Source organism: Helianthus annuus, chromosome 14 (genome assembly GCF_002127325.2).
Source record: "Helianthus annuus cultivar XRQ/B chromosome 14, HanXRQr2.0-SUNRISE, whole genome shotgun sequence".
NCBI classification, from domain to species: domain Eukaryota; kingdom Viridiplantae; phylum Streptophyta; class Magnoliopsida; order Asterales; family Asteraceae; genus Helianthus; species Helianthus annuus.
Window position 1 is genome coordinate 1,145,573 of NC_035446.2, and position 16,208 is coordinate 1,161,780.

General features: G+C 36.4%; 3 protein-coding genes across 7 annotated transcripts; 1 reads left to right on the forward strand and 2 right to left on the reverse strand.

Annotated features, from left to right (window-relative positions):
• The first annotated feature begins 985 nt into the window (after window positions 1–985).
• LOC110907954 (UPF0047 protein C4A8.02c) lies at window positions 986–3,283 on the forward strand. Its single transcript, XM_022152865.2, has 8 exons — window positions 986–1,221; window positions 1,976–2,036; window positions 2,120–2,214; window positions 2,285–2,318; window positions 2,400–2,454; window positions 2,538–2,580; window positions 2,846–2,918; window positions 3,052–3,283. Exons 1-7 carry the CDS (start codon window positions 1,027–1,029, stop codon window positions 2,915–2,917), a joined length of 555 nt encoding a protein of 184 aa, XP_022008557.1. The 5' UTR covers window positions 986–1,026; the 3' UTR covers window position 2,918; window positions 3,052–3,283.
• On the reverse strand, window positions 3,270–6,461 carry LOC110907953 (protein STICHEL-like 4). Its single transcript, XM_022152864.2, has 6 exons — window positions 5,434–6,461; window positions 4,831–5,032; window positions 4,605–4,766; window positions 4,409–4,534; window positions 3,642–4,320; window positions 3,270–3,564 (listed from the first exon to the last, which is right to left on the reverse strand). The coding sequence occupies exons 1-6, from the start codon at window positions 6,313–6,315 to the stop codon at window positions 3,537–3,539; spliced, it is 2,079 nt and encodes a 692-aa protein (XP_022008556.1). The 5' UTR covers window positions 6,316–6,461; the 3' UTR covers window positions 3,270–3,536.
• Window positions 6,462–7,429: 968 nt separating this feature from the next.
• On the reverse strand, window positions 7,430–13,487 carry LOC110907955 (neutral ceramidase 2). Of its 5 annotated transcripts, none has more exons than XM_022152870.2 (9): window positions 13,334–13,487; window positions 12,608–13,196; window positions 12,137–12,490; window positions 10,905–11,157; window positions 10,116–10,377; window positions 9,901–10,026; window positions 9,107–9,170; window positions 8,842–9,008; window positions 7,430–8,153 (listed from the first exon to the last, which is right to left on the reverse strand). In XM_022152870.2, exons 2-9 carry the CDS (start codon window positions 13,107–13,109, stop codon window positions 7,602–7,604), a joined length of 2,280 nt encoding a protein of 759 aa, XP_022008562.1. In that variant the 5' UTR covers window positions 13,110–13,196; window positions 13,334–13,487; the 3' UTR covers window positions 7,430–7,601. The 5 variants fall into 5 exon arrangements, with proteins under 5 accessions (XP_022008562.1, XP_022008560.1, XP_022008563.1 ...); XM_022152868.2 differs by having other exon boundaries at window positions 12,608–13,219; window positions 13,334–13,473; XM_022152871.2 differs by having other exon boundaries at window positions 12,608–13,190; window positions 13,334–13,469.
• Window positions 13,488–16,208: the final 2,721 nt, after the last annotated feature.

Sequence of the window (16,208 nt, forward strand, 5' to 3'; positions counted from 1 at the left end):
GAGACAGGGGAGGTTAAATGGACGAAAATACCCCTCACGTGGACTGCACGTGGGGGGACTTAACAACAGAGTTAACAGACATCCAAAAAATGGACTCAAATGATTAAAGAAATTGCTTATAGGGACTCAGGTCGTTAAACTTTTTGCTTTTGGACTCAACTAGTTAAAACACATAAAACACAGTGACTCAAAAAGTAATTTACCCTATTATAAATAAAACTCTATTTTCAACAAAGTTTATATGGGAGCGTCAAGTAAAAATATTAAACACAGTTGTGTGTTCAACTTTTAAAGACTATGAGGTTGTTTGACAACATCTGAATGGTTATGTACTGAACTAGTAGGAGGTCTGAACCATTAAGTGCTGAACCAGTAAGAGGTCTGAACAATTAAGAGCCTGTATAATTCTTAACCGTTCAGAAGCAAATGTCTGACCAATTCAAATTAGAGATCTTAACCATTCAGACTCTGTATAATGCTTAATCATTCAGAGGCAAATGTATAAACCATTTAGACATCTGCTCCTGAAATAAATAATCTGAACCATTAAGTGTTGAACCAGACAAACAGCCTCTAAATATGTTAAAAGCATATATTATTTAAAAGTATAAGGGATGAAGTTGGGACATAAAAAATTTCATATAATACCATAAAAATTATATTACTATTTATCAGGGTCCTAAGTAAATATATATGCAGTGTGCGAGTGACGTGAATTCAGTCGGTATCGGTTCGGTTCGGGACAACACCACTATGGTACAAACATTCGCTTTAAACTTAATGAGTTTTCCGACGACCGAAGACTAACGGCGTTAAGGTTCTATTAGTCAGGGTCTATTTGAAGGCTAATACTGTTAGTGATTATATTTTAAATTGTGAATGTTGGCAACCATCCAAGAAACAACGAATAGCTAGATTACTAAAATTCTTGTAAGAAAAAAGAGGACCAGGAAATATATGAGGTGGTGGTTTACTAATATTAGGGTACAAAAAGCCCAAATCAAATGAATTGGGCAAGTGTTGAAGATGCAATCCTCCTCCTCCGTGTCATTAGCAGTAGGAGTGGGTGGGATAAAAAAGTCGAGTTGGTTTGCGGTGAAGTCTGTTGGTAGCAACACCACCTTAAGCGATCCTTGTTCGGTCATGGCGGCTCCCAAATGGGCCCAGAAGACAATAACGCTTCCTCCTCACAACCGTGGTTGCCACCTTATTACTCCTAAGGTTTCCTTCCTTCCTTCCAAAATTGCTTTTACTTACATACATGTTTTTCTAGGGCTCATGTTTTCTACCTAATACATCTTGTTAATTAGCCCCCCTCCATTAGCCTATAATCTAAGAATTTGTAGTTGTAATCGCAATTTGTGTTTAATCAACACCACAAATGTTATCATCAACAGAACAGCCCGCTGTCCTTGTGATATTTTTGCAGAACCACAACCACAATTAAGTAGAAAAATAGAGGACGCAGGATTTATTTTACATGGTTAGATCTAAACTGGCCTACGTCCACGGCTGCAACTAGTGACTCATCTTTATTACTTTCGGGGTGTTGAAGAAGAATTACACAGGAGGTTTATTGATAATACCAGGATTAGGGTTCAAACAAGCAAACGTAATTAGGGCTGATGCAAATGTTAACACTTGTGGTTTGTTCGTTGCTTGTATGTTCCGTTGTTTATTTGTTTTTAATTAGTTCAATACATAAAATTAAGCTTTTACAAATCAGTTCTTTTAGTATTTATTCTATATTCCTTCCTTCCTAAATTTGTACGTATTGATAATTTATCGGACCAACACTTTCACTCCTTGAGAGCTACTTTAGTTGTACGGGTAGCTTGTTTGATCATGCATTGACCGTTTATAGTATCAAATTCTACATTTTTTTAGCCGTTAACAAGAGTTAATAAGGTACTAAATATTATGTAGAACTAATTTGTAAGTATTGAGTGTCTCACACTGTTATGTGTTTGACCAGATCTTGAAGGAAATTGGAGAAGATCTGTCCGGATTTAACTGTGGGCTAGCAAATCTCTTTCGTAAGTTAATTTTACAACTTGCTTGAGTTTCTGGGAACTGATGAATATTAATGCATCCTATATTTATTTAATATATCTAACAGTGCAGCATACTAGTGCCTCGTTAACTATCAATGAAAATTATGACTCGGATGTTCGAGCTGACACTGAGACCTTTCTTAACAAAATCGTCCCTGAGGTTTGTTGTTTTCCTCTTTATTTTATCTGAAAAATAATATCTTTAACCTAATAATATTTTCTTCTTTCAGGGAAGATCTGCACCATGGAAACATACTCTCGAAGGTTAGTTTTGCACATACATGTTATTATGCCTTTTAAGGTTGATTTTGCTGATGTGGATTGAACCACATTGTGTATATGCAGGTCCAGATGATATGCCAGCACACATCAAATCATCCATGTTTGGCTGTGCTCTTACGTAAGTTAAAGTTTGTATTTCTTTTTCTTGTATATAGTGCAATCAGCTGTGCTGACACTGACAGTGGTAATCACAAATTTTAGGATACCAATTACCAATGGGAAGCTTAACATGGGAACCTGGCAGGTAAGTAATAGCGTTTTAGGTTTCATATTAAGTCATTTCAAACGCACTCAACATATAAACTTAACAGAGGTCGAGGGACCATCCCTGTTAAGTTCAAACAAACTATTTACTTTGGGACCAAAACTGCAACATGGCATTGGCCATACGATAGGGACCATTCGTGTAATTAATTCTTATTAAATAAACGACTTTAATATCAAAATACTTGCTACCTGATTCATGTTTTTCCTGTTTGTTTACTATAATTTCTGTGGCTGAGCTGCAGGGCATATGGCTGTGTGAGCATCGTGATGAACCTACTGCACGTAAAGTTGTGGTCACTCTAAATGGAATTTGAGGTAAGGTGCACGTAAAGTATATGAATGTATTCGAAGCCTTTCATTTGATGTAACTTTATGTTTGCAAACTATTTACGTCTTTATGACCGTTGGAGCTACTATTTGTATTTATATCGCTTGTTTGTGATTGCAGATTTGTGTGAGATGAGAGCAACATGGAATGTGACCCCTACTACGTGTGACTATTCGTGGGTTTGGGTTACTTAATGTAATACGAATAATGGGAGTCTTGTCAAGTCTTAAATGCTAAATATGTTTTTAAGGTTGAAATGCATATTTACTGTTTCTGGCAATATTATGTTTATGGGCAAGTTTGGAACCTGCTCTGCCCCTTTGGATATGAATATGATATCCGTTCAACTCAAGTTTTTTTATATTTTATTTTTTATAGTTACATATGAACGTAAATCACTCACAACACCACACTCTCTTTTTTTTTTTTTTTTTTTTTTTTTTTTGCAACACATTATCAATCTGATTACACTAAACCAACCAAATGCTTGGTAATGAGTTCGGGTTTGACCAAAAAGGGTGCAGTTTATATGGGCCTTTTTATTTCTTTTGTTTAGTTCCTGTAAGATGGTATACTAAGAACAGAAGCTTGGCCTGCTCCTGGCTTCAACAGCACCATGTGGGATTTGATCGTCTGCACATAGACATCAAATAAGTCTTTATCGTTAATCAATTCGTTTCTAAGGAAAGATTAAGATCTTAAAAACTTACAATTGATCTGCTGATTCTCGTGAACGGGAACTCTTTGAGAAACCTTTGTTCCTCAGTATGTCATTGTTAACATTTGCATATGTTACGTCTTGACTGTAAGGCTCAACACTTGCATCGTTCTGTGGGATTGAAGATAGAGATGGCCTTCTTCTATGTCTTGGAGGCTGCTTGTTACTTTGTGTTGCAGCATGTTTGGAGTCGGCTCCTGCTTGTATTAAATTTGCGTATATTATGTCTTGACTGTAAGGCTCAACGCTTGCATCGCTCTGTTGGATTGAAGATAAAGACAACCATCTATGTCTTAAAGGAGGCTGCCTGTCGACTGCTTGTGTCAAATTTGTTGTTTGTTGATCTTTTGTGTCTGACGTTGGGTTGCGTGCTTCTTTTCCTTTTGTTGAATAATTTGGTTGAGACGTTGAGCAGGATTTCGATTTTGTGAGTCTTAAACCATGTGAAGATTCACCGTTGATGTTCTTGTTAGTGTTGTGCCGTTGAGAATACCATGTGTCGATTTTAGTTTTAGCATCTGCTTCAAAGGTTGATGGTTCATCGAGGCTCATATGGAGAGTAACCGGACACCCAATTGCAACTCCAAGTGCCTTGGCTAAGCTTTGTTGTGAAACTTCTGCGGCCATCTTATCTTGTCGTCTTGTAAAAGTCAAATGTACAAAAGCATTGGCTGTTAAGAGAAGCATGCATGTTAGCAGAGAGTATATACATAACTGCACACACTTAGGTAGTTAGGTTAAATGATTTTCATTAATTACTATTGGTAATGGACAACAATGCTAGCTTTGCTTGATGAAGAAATTTTTGTGTGTGGGAGCTTTGTATTCCTTTGAGCACATCTTTCCATAGTTGTTCCATGTCGCTTAAGCTTCCTCTCTTGGCATCTATATGTAAATAGGATGAGGTAGCATGTATTATTATTATTTAATGATGTCTCTATATATGCAAGCTTACCTGAATCATGAGTCGGTGTTATTTCACCGAAAGATGATGATGAATGTGGCATGCTTGAGGCGTTCACAGAAGTGATATCTAGAAAAGCTTCTATTATGTTTGTAGTTGAGGAGCTTTCTGTGTCAACTAGTAACTTAAGTATGTAGCAGAGTCTTGTTTTACCTGCATTTGCACTTACAATTCAGCAAACCAAGTGAAATAAATTGATGTAAATGTCAGATCTTACTTAGGAGATTTGTGTGTGGTGAAGATGATAAATCCCCAGAGAGAAGTTCGGTGATGAGATTTGTTAGCTGAGATACAAAGGACGCTGGCTCAACCGCACATTCATTCATCAATTTCTTTGCATTTCTGATTGTGTTTACGGTGTCGCCTGAGACGGCCATTGCTAGCAAATCCAGCAGTTCACTTTGTGGAATCAGGCCTACCTGCCAACACCATATTAATAAGGGAAAATGAACATTGACCAAATTTTTTTTTTTTTACCAAAATAAACATATGAAGCGGCTAAGGTTAGGGAACACACGAAAATCCATTCAGTTTAGAACTTGACACGTGTCAGAAGCGTCTAAAAATAGACTCTTAAATAATGGTGGCCCCACCCTAATCTCCAATAGGAAATAGCCACGTGTTTAAAGAGTCTAGATAGACTCTTTATCTATTCATGCGTCTAAAATTTAGACTCTACTCTAAAGAAGCTAAGCTTTTTAACCGAAGCCCTAGGCATAGACTGAACCTAGCTGCTTTAGTTAAAAAGCTTAGCCTCTGCAACATAGAGTCTAAATTTAGACACATGATCAAATAAAAACTAATATATTTGATAAATTACCAGCTGTTTGGCTGCTGAGGTATTGATGGTGGGGCCCAACAAGGCCAGCTGATCCAATATATTTTCAGCATCTCTCAAGGAACCTTGTGATTTGTAAACGATGAGTTTCAATGCTTCGTTTTCGATCACCATACCTTCACTGGCAATAATTCGAGATAGCCTTTCAGCGATATCATCATCGTTTAGCTTCTTGAAGTAAAATTTGTGACATCGTGATGAGATATTTGCAGTGATAGCGCTCACGTCAACATGAGTTATGAGCACAAATACAAGATTTGAAGCATCTGATAAACTCATAACCTCGTCCCATGCCTCCAAAGTTAACAGATGACACTCTTCAATGATAAGAACCACCTTGAATCCCGAAACAGTTTGAGCTAAAGAGGTGTTATTGAGGAGTGTTTTGATTTTTTCAAAGCCAGAACCCGAGCACAACTCCATCATATAGAGGCTTCTAGAACAGCCTTTGCAATTGCAACATGGTTTAGTATTATTATCATAAGTTGATTCACAGTTTAAAGCCATTGAAAACACTCTAGCTGTGGATGTCTTCCCTGTCCCATTGGGCCCATGGAAGAGATAAAGAGGAGCAATCTTCTTCTTGTTGACCGCATTAGAAAGGGTCTTAACCACTATATTTTGGCCCACGATCTCTTCAAATTTCCTTGGCTGATACTTGTTACTGATCAAGAGACTGCTTGTTGATTCATTAGCGTTAGCTTGCTGCTTCTGTTTGGCCTTCATCTTTCCACCCCTGACGTTCACAGTCGCTCTTCTTCTTTGAGTAGTTGTTCTCAGTCTATTTGAAGCACTGCTTTGAGATTTGAGCCTGCTCTTGTCTGGATCTGCTATCGTCTTTTGGCTTGCCAACGTTGATGTCATTTTTACAACTGGATGGTGGTGTTTTGTAATTTATATAAGAAAAACAGGAGTAGATGATGTCGTTTAGCCGGCTATTAGTAGAGTAGGATGCATGGATTTATATATTGAGATTGCTCCATATGGAGGCTGTTCCTCTCTTTGTATATATTGATTAATATTAGGTTCAAACTATATTGTATATAATCTCTATTATATTATGAAAATTTGTCTTTTATCGAGTAGAATGCAATGGAATCTATCTACTTAAACATGAGATGCTTCCCCTTTGTCTGCATTATCCCAATTTATTAATCTTCTTCGTGGCTCACATTTCCTTCATTCAAATAGTATAATAATTCAAGTGTGATGATTGGGGGCTGATTTAGATTTTTAAACTATTTTTAAATTAATAAGTAAAATATCCTTTTTTTTCATGTTATATTGTTTCAGTCAATCCATTGGATTATTCGGATACCCTCAACTAACATTATCACACAGACACACACAAAAGTTCCAAACGTCCTAAATTTCTGATAAAAGGTAATGTTTGTGGTTTTTTTATGCACGTCAAATGTCATGAGTACCACATCGGATGCCACATTATTAAAAAAAGGACACGTCAGATGCCACATCACAACACAACTCACATAAAAAAACTAATTGGGTTAGTGTTCAGTTAATTTAGGATTGTCAAAGAAAAATAAATTGAAAGTTAGGAATGATGTAGGAGGAGCTTGAAACTCGCTTAGAGAAAGCTTGAAAAAAGCTCGGCTCCGCTCAATTTGTAAACAAGTCGAGCTCGAGCTAGGCCTGACTTGGCTCGTGAGCTCGCTAACCAACTCGAATTATTTTAGTTTATACAGATTAATTTTTATTTTAAATGTACATAAATAAAAAATATGTGGGAGGATGTTGAAGTGTAAACACTGTAATTTTAATTAATCAATAACATATAAAAAATATGGAAAATAAACAAAAATTATACATATATACTTTTAATATGCCTTTCGGTCTTAAAAATATTAGAAAAATAAAAATAATACATATAGATATATGTGCCATTTTTATTTATTTATTTATTGGTTTTTATGTTAATAAAATAAAAATAAAAAATATTAACAATCAGAAGAGCTAATTACCATATAATGAAGTGACCTTCAACTCTTTAATCTTGGTAGGCAAAGAGAAGTATTCGGTGAAATTAATTTGTCAAGCAACACAACACATACTAAAGGCATTTGCAGAATCTACATGCTTCTTATCATTTACATGTACATCAACCGTGGTTTGCATCCATAGCTCATTTCTTATGTTACAGCAAATGCAGAAGAAGAGCCAGTGAAATGCTTTGCTGAACCAAAAAGCGATTTTGATGCACCAAAATGCGTTATTCTGTAAACACCTGAAACAGCCTCATCAGGTATCTGCCACTCTATACTAGCATAGCTTCGGGTACTCAGCTTTGAAGGCCTCGACCACTTGAATTTTAGGCACCAGTCATCATCGTCATAAGCTGGTTCCCATTCGTTTGTGGATTGAACAAAAATCTCCACCAGCGCATACGTGCCTTCGGTCATAAGATCATTTCTCGGGCAGGCTGACCAGAACGTGACTGTAACAACATCACCCTGTTTGAATGTCGAGTCAGGAGGAACATCTGACTTACAATCGCCAAAGCTCGAACCAAGCGGCGTTGCGTCCATGACAACGGGAGTCAGGAGGCTGATTTGCTTCTCGAGTAGGTCAGGTGGTTGTGGGCCCGCTTCGACTGGTTGGTCGTTGATGAGAGCCGATGCTAATTTCTTAAATTCTTGAATGTATGCATTCAGGGTATGTGGACCATAGAGAGTCGAAGCTCCCTGTTAACAAAAATCATTTGTTGTAGTAAGATGTTTGTTGAATACATAGTTAAAATGACATGAAGGATATAATAATAGAGTTAAGGTAAAATGAAAACTCATACGAGTTGTGAGAACTTAGAGAACCCGGCCTTACGAAAGGTTTTTTCAAAAAAAATTACCAAAATACCTAAAAAAAATCAAATTTTCTCAAAAAAAAAAAAAAAAACTTTTTTTTTTTTCATTTACCCTCAGCTTTTTAAAGCAGCTCTAAGGGGCAGAAAACACCCCTTCGATTTTTTTTACGGCCGTCTTTGTAACATTTTAATCTAGGGGTGTAAAAAAATGGAGGCAAAACTCGCACGGGAAGGCCGAATTCGCTAAGTTCTCACAACTCATAGGAGTTTTCCCTTGATCCGGATCCTCTCTCTCTCTCTCTCTATATATATATATATATATATACACACACACATGTATATATATGGATCCGGTTCAATTAAGAATCAGTTTCGAGTTGTGAGAACTGTGAGAAGGGAGCAATGTAAATTTTCGCAGGCGACATTTATTTTTCTTTTCTGAAACAGTTGGTTTTTTTTTTATTTCTGGGATTTTTTTTTTGAAAAAACCTTTTGTAAGGCCTAGTTCTCACGGTTCTCACAATTCAAGTTGGTTCTCGTTTACCCTTTCCCATATATATACAAGTGCAAACCTCATATCTCTGAATCTGATATTCCTCAAACGTAGTGACATACTGAGAATACGCATTACTAAGTCCGGCAATCACAATATGGACATCGCTGATGCTATCTTTGTCTCCAGATGTCATAACTTCCCTAACAGCCTCACGAAGGCGCCTCCCTGCCATAGTCGTGAATTCTACAAATACCATAAACAAACCATATTGTTAAGATGGAACTGGCATATTAATGTAGTAAAAAAAAAAGGAAAAAAAAGTAACTCCCAATGATAATTACCTCCGGGAACATTGAGAATAACAAGCTGTCCGATTTGAAAAATCTGAAGTGGAAGTATGGACGGCTGCATAAATCACAATGAGAAACATACATGAGAGCCGAGAGGACACTCATAAGCTAAAACCTCCAACGAGAAAAAGTTGATCATACAAATTAATCATTTTGTATTTAATGTTGGATAATTGTGAAGTTAAGATTACGTTAATACTAAAGGTTAGTGATCCTGTCGTTAACTAAAGAATAGACTTGAAAGCCAATGCATATATCAACACTCAAAACTAGATGAATAGTGCCGTCAATACTCAATACCATTAAAGATACAACTGGTATGACAAGGCGTTAACCTTGACTAAAAGGATAAAGTTAGTTTTAATTTGGTTTAATTATCGAGTTGTAAGGATTATTATATTTTATGGGTTTAGTTTATGTCCCATTTATTCTTTTCTCCATCTTCGTGTTAGTCCTATTAATATCTTTTTATATTAAAAGTCATAAGGGAAAATTCAAAAGGTTCCACTCAGCTGTAGGCCTGCAATCTCCATTGACGGTGTGTGTACTCCAATATGATTATTAGTTGGATTTGGACTTTAATATTTTTGGTATATTATTATTTAGATTTCTAATCTAGCTTTATTTTGAAAAAAAAAATAATTATAATAATAATAAAGATGAGCATAAGATGAAGAAGAGTCGGGGTTAAATGAGCGGAAATGAATTATCTAAAGATTGGAAAAACCAAAATGCCCCTAACTGTAAAGTACTATAATCAATAACAATGGAAGATGAGAATGTACCGCCCAGTCATAAGGTTCATGCATTTCGCCAGTGTCGATGAGAATGGGTTTTGGATCCTGACAATTGATCTGCTCCTCATCTGGATTTTTCATTAAGCCTCCTACAAGCTTCCAAAAGGCATTTCCCTAAAAAATCATTATTATATCACAAAAATTAAAACAAGTTACTATTAAAAGTATGTGTAACGTTTGGTTATAATAACATTGGTAATAACCTGGTCATCTCCCTGTTTGAAGTCAAACGCTCCGGGCCCGTCAGTGGTTCCAGCAGCAAAAGCAAAGCCCATTGCAGCAGGGCATGTTGTGACAGACTCTCCAACGTGTGGCAATTGGACCGAAAGGTGAGAGAAATCAATATACGTGTGCCGGTACCTAACGTTCCCTTTCAGTTGCTCAGATGCATTTTGGAACAGTTCCACCGCTTTTCTAAATTGCCTTTCACCAATGATACGTGTACTCTCAAATTCATCTGGGTAACTGCATGTCAAAAATCAATAAATAAATAATATGGGATGATGATGGCATTAAAGCTGCATAATCATGTTATTAATAGGGGTGTTCAATTTTTCGGATATCTGGTTTCACACTTTCACTATCTGAATTCGTGTCCGAAATTTCGAACATCTGAAATTCGGATGTTTGAAATTTCGACCTGATAGTGAATAGGATATCCGAATATTAGATCTTCTAATTTATTTTTTATTTTATATATTTTTATTTATTCGAAACCGGATATTTTGGATATCCGAATATAAACTTTCAGATATTTTTTGGATACTTCGATATTTTTCGCATAATTTGAATATCCGATAAAAATTAAAAATTAACTTTAAAGATTTCCGAAATATCCAAAAGTTTTCACAATCACTATCCAAATTCAAATCCGAAAATTTGGATATCCGAATTCTTGTATAGTTTGGATTCAGATATCGGATAGTTCGGATCAAATTTTCGGATTTGGATATTTTTGAACACCCCTACTTATTATGATGGAAGAAACATACCCCGGGCCGCGTCCATAGCAGAGTTCATTTTTACCGTTGCATGTACTGTGATTGAAATCACAGGGTAATCCAGTGTCTATGCAAAATGCTCCCAGCACATTCGGGCTTACGTCGCCGCAATTTGACTGACAAAACGCAGAGACGAATTGAGGCCTTTCAGCTTCCTCCTGCCTCCTCACTCGTTTTGCAACACGTGTAACATTTCTTCCTGGAGACGACTTGATTGTAGAAGCAATTTCCATCAACTCTTTACCTGTAGGTGTTAACATCAAACAAGTAGTAGCATGAATTTACAATTCTACAGGTCAAACAAAATACTTGATTGATATATTAAACTAAGGGGTGTTCATCGAATCGAATATTTTCGTATATTTTTTTTTTTTTGCTCGAATTCGATTAAAAACTGGTCAATTCGATTCGAATCCATATTTGAATTAAAACACCAATTCGAATTCAATGTGTATTCGATCAAAAATTTGAATTCGAATTGAATTTGAATAATTTTATTTTGATTCAAATTCATTTAAATATGTAACCGCAGTATGGGCTATTTGGGCTTGGTAATGGGCTACTTTAGGACTTGGATTAAATTTATATATTAATTAACACCATAGCCCAAATTAAAGTTATATGTGTGTATTATATATAAATAGTGTAAGGATCAAATACAAATGGGTCTTAACATACAAAAAGGCCTTAACATGAGAAGTGAAGGAAGTTTTTTTTTTTTTTTTTTTTTTTTGATTTTTTATCCATCTACCTAAGTATGATGTTTAATTGCAAAATGCAAAAACAAAAAAAAATCATGTATTTACTCTAGCAGAGTAATAATTTAATCCATCTACCTAACTATGTAATTACTCGAGTAATCATAATTACTCTACTAGTGTAATAACACGATTTTTTTTAGATTGTGGGACTAAAATACGTGTTTGACAGGATAGGATAAAATAGTTTAAAAAAAAATCCCCCCCCCCCCCCCCCTCTTCACTTCTCATGTTAAGCCAATTTGTATGTTAAGACCCATTTGTAACGGAACCTAACCCTATCTATATATAGTGAATAGATATGCATGATTTGAATTCGAATTCAAAATTGTAAGTCCGTATCGATTTACTGGACTCGAATTTGAATTGAATCGAATTCGAATTCTTGATAACCGAATCAAATTGAGTCGAGTTTCGAATTTTTCGAATCTGAATCGAATTCTAAACGCCCCTAATTAAACTTACGGTGTTCATGAAAGCCTGGATGAATTATGTTGGAGATTCTTCGAGGGGGACGTTTATAATAACCGGCTCCAGATTTGATAACTGAATGGCTTTCAAATCCTTTACTATACCAATCCTCCATAAATCGTGCAGCTGCACCTTTGTTGTCCCCACTAATGAGCGAATTTGTACGGCTCATAGATGTTCCGTGAGTGGCAAACCAATTAAAGCTTCCCACTGGACCCCACTCGTCATCTACAAACTTCAAGAGTGTCATCTCTTTATCAGTATCATATTCATACTTTCTTCTTTCTTCTTCTGGATTATTCAGATACGCACTGGGGCTACGGTTTATACTAGCATCTAGGACCTCTCCTACAAAAAACATAAATCAACCTAAACGGTTAAACCACCACCGAGCATAGAATGATAGAAGCTAGCTTCAGTGCTTCACTATAAGTAATGGATGTTCAATAGTGCCATATGGGAAACCTGTATTTATAAAGACAGAACCAGGACGAAGATTCTGGTGAGCTTGGATGATGCTTTTCTCAATGCCATCCACAAGTACATCGAAGGATTGGCGTACGAAACCAAGAGATGTTATAATATATACAACATACTGAAGATATCCTCCGGGTCCAGCATGTGTGTGAATCCCGCTGATGGCTACATTCTTTTCAGTGTATAGGTGGCCGTACCTTGCCTTCAAGCGTTCTATGACTTTAATTGTAACAATCTGTGAAGCCATACAGGCATCAAGATTGACAAACACTAGGGATTTCCCTTGAGGGTCTGCGACGATGAATGAGCGGGCTCTCAATCGGAAATGAATACCGGAGGTGGTTTGTTCCATGTTAGCATATCCCATCATATTGACATCTGCAGCAGGTCCAGTGATGTCATAGCTTCCAAGACCAATCAAGTGTGTGGTGGATTCCCCTAATACTACTAGTGAGAAAAGGGTCAATAACAACCAACACAATAGCTTCATCGCTCCTGCTTCTGTGGCTAGAATTGAATTTGACCTAACAAGGAAAGTTGAAGGTATACTTTTGTTCGATCATACAGCAACCTGCAACTAAAAAGGGAAACTCTCTATATCTACATAAGAAACATAGGAAATCAATTGTATGAATAACCTAACTTAATCAAAAACTGAAGCTATCTATCTATCAACTACTTTATTTTATTTTATTCTAAGAGAAAGGAACTTACAGTTCATAACGAACCACTACTCCGATTATACAACTGAAAGATTCTATACATACACAATCAAAACTGCAGAGGGAGGAAGAGGGGGCGTCAAAGGCGATGTTGTTCGTTCGGGTAAATTCTTTTGCCACAAAAAGCTAAAAGAATATATTATCATTATTTTTTTTCTTTTTACTGACTAGAATAGAATAAAAACATAGTATTTTATTTTATAAAAAAATCACTATATATTTTTACATGTCTAAAAAAGGGTTAGGTGAATAGGAATATAGGATATTTTTACATGTCTAGAAAAAGGTTAGGTGAATAGGTGACATAACATAGCGTTGGGATAACAAAAGATTAGTGCTAAACACACATTAATGATCCGTTCTTTTATAACAGTAAAGCGTAATTTGTGTTTATGTAGTGTGTTCGTCAGAATAAACCTATGTCCCTAACAGAGACCTAAGTCCTTATCCTTTCCATTTCATTGCAATTTGCACCCTTTTGTCAATCTCCCGTTAGAGTTGTTAATAAATGGGTGAAAAGTCATTTTTGCCCCTATTATTATTATTATTATTATTATTATTATTAAACCCACCTACCCTCACACTCTTTGGTAGCGTTCGTTTCATGGAATGGAATGGAATGTAATTAGGAAGTTTTTCTTTGTAAAATTGATCTTGGTTGGGGGAGGGAGGAATTTGAAATCCCATGAATTTCTTTAATCAATGAAATTTGTGACTATTTCAACATTCCTTAGAAATCCTTCACTCTAATGAAGGAATGGAATGGAATGTTGAAATAGTCACAAATTTCATTGATTAAAGAAATTCTTGGGATTTCAAATTCCTCCCTCCCCCACCAAGATCAATTTTACAAAGAAAAACTTCCTAATTCCATTCCATTCCATTCCATGAAACGAACGCTACCTTTCTCTCCGAAACCACCCTCGGTTACCACCACCACCACCCATCTACACTTGCCACCACCACCACTCCTACAAATTCAGCAATACAAAGGTGAGAGAGCATAAGGGTGTACCTAATCTGCTTCTTATACTTACACATGGCGTTCATACATTTGATTCACACCACACACTAGCAGGCACATTATCACCTGATCTTCATAGAAAGACTTTAGGTGGTTATCATATGATATGGTTGTGGCAAATTTCTAAAGAGGCGTATTCTTTGTTAACCTTAACAAGAGCAATTTGTACATTTGAAATAGTGATCTTTTGAGAATCCATATTTTGAAATCGCTTAAATCATTGAGGGGGAATCAAACCTAAGTGATTCTTCCTTGTGATTGTTTATCATCTACTTCTACTCATGTTCTTGTTACTTTTTTCATTTTCAAACATCTTTATCGATTTGATTAGACAATGGCCGAAATCGATAATGGAGTGCCTTTGGATCCTTAGACTATATACGCCTATTTGGTATCTTACCTTAGCTATACCATGTATACAATGGTACACTTGCTCTTTGTGTATCAGAGTGATTGAAAGTTATTTATAGTTTTTGTATATTTAAAACTTAATTGTGTTTCAAATATCACATCACCTCATAGTAACCTTGAAATTGTTCCACTGTACTCGCTATTTTATACTGTAAAAAAATCAACAATAAAAATCCCAATGCTAACTCGGACTCACGAGTTCGTCTTTGGCAATACAATTGCTACTAATTGCTACTCAGATTATAGTATTTTGGGAGACAGATGCATTCATCTTAGAGGAGAATATGTTTTAAGAGACTTATGTCGAAATACTGTAACATTCGTCAAAAATGAATCCCAGAAACCCGACTTGTATTGTAAACTGGACCCGAAATAATTTAAATAAGAGTAAACTTTCGTTTTGCTCCATGTGGTTTGGTCGTTTTAACGGTTTTGCCCCAATATTTTAAAAGTATCCATTTTACTCTCTGATCTTATCAAGTTATCACCATTTCGCTCCCCGTCTTAAACGCCATCCATCTCCACCATTAAATCCTGGTCACATGAGGGGCATTTCAGTCTTTTCAAATCCAACCTCATTATTAATATATGTGTTTATATTTATAAAAATACTAGAAAGAAAAATATCACTTTCATCCATTTATCTTTCTAACCTACTGCAACAACAATCACCCAATCACTTTCATCCCTCTTATCTTTCTAACCTACTGTAACAACAATCACCCCCACTATCAGACACCTCTCCCCACCATCAAACACCACCCCCAACCCACATGTTTCTCTCAAATCCAAATGGTGGTTCAAGCTCCACCGACCTAACCTAGCCACCTGATGGCTCAAGTACAACACGACGACAATATAGTGTCAGGGATTTTATCAATAAACCCGACGATGACCACCCCCACACCACCACCACCACCACCACCCACCAGCCCCGCCATTACCACCACCACCACCGCCGCCGCCATTACCACCACCACCGTCGCCGCCGTTACCACCCCCACATGCCAGACAAAACTCTCTCTCTCTCTCTCTCTCTCTCTCTCATGTTCACCATGTGTATCTCTCTTAGTCGGCCTCACTCAGATCTGAAAGAAGGCAGCGACCGCTAGGGTTTCATGTAACGCCTGCGTCCCTGAACTTTTAGCTATTGTCAATTTTAGTCCCTGTACTATGTGATTCTTGACACTTTTGATACTTTGGGAAATCTTAATGCTATGATACTTGATTCTTAATACTAGATTATTGATTCTTGATACTTAATACTATGAGACTTGATGCTTAACTCTAGACACTTGATTCTTAATACTAGATTCTTGATACTTGAATCTTGATTCTTGATACTTAATACTATGAGACTTGACGCTTAACTCTAGACACTTGATTCTTAATACTATGAAACTAGATTCTTGATGCTTGATTCTTGACACTT

What these genes read in the sequence shown, in the direction of transcription:
- LOC110907955 (XM_022152870.2), bottom strand. Translation starts at nt 13,109, where the DNA reads ATGAAGCTATTGTGTTGGTTGTTATTGACCCTTTTCTCACTAGTAGTA. An exon ending in TCCAGGCTTTCATGAACACC is followed by an intron (nt 11,158 to 12,136) that starts GTAAGTTTAATT and finishes TAACACCTACAG; the next exon opens with GTAAAGAGTTGATGGAAATT. An exon ending in TATTCTCAATGTTCCCGGAG is followed by an intron (nt 9,009 to 9,106) that starts GTAATTATCATT and finishes TGGTATTTGTAG; the next exon opens with AATTCACGACTATGGCAGGG.
- LOC110907953 (XM_022152864.2), bottom strand. Translation starts at nt 6,315, where the DNA reads ATGACATCAACGTTGGCAAGCCAAAAGACGATAGCAGATCCAGACAAG. An exon ending in CCTCAGCAGCCAAACAGCTG is followed by an intron (nt 5,033 to 5,433) that starts GTAATTTATCAA and finishes TGGTGTTGGCAG; the next exon opens with GTAGGCCTGATTCCACAAAG. An exon ending in AACACCGACTCATGATTCAG is followed by an intron (nt 4,535 to 4,604) that starts GTAAGCTTGCAT and finishes ATTTACATATAG; the next exon opens with ATGCCAAGAGAGGAAGCTTA.
- LOC110907954 (XM_022152865.2), top strand. Translation starts at nt 1,027, where the DNA reads ATGCAATCCTCCTCCTCCGTGTCATTAGCAGTAGGAGTGGGTGGGATA. An exon ending in ATGGAAACATACTCTCGAAG is followed by an intron (nt 2,319 to 2,399) that starts GTTAGTTTTGCA and finishes GTGTATATGCAG; the next exon opens with GTCCAGATGATATGCCAGCA. An exon ending in TTAACATGGGAACCTGGCAG is followed by an intron (nt 2,581 to 2,845) that starts GTAAGTAATAGC and finishes GCTGAGCTGCAG; the next exon opens with GGCATATGGCTGTGTGAGCA.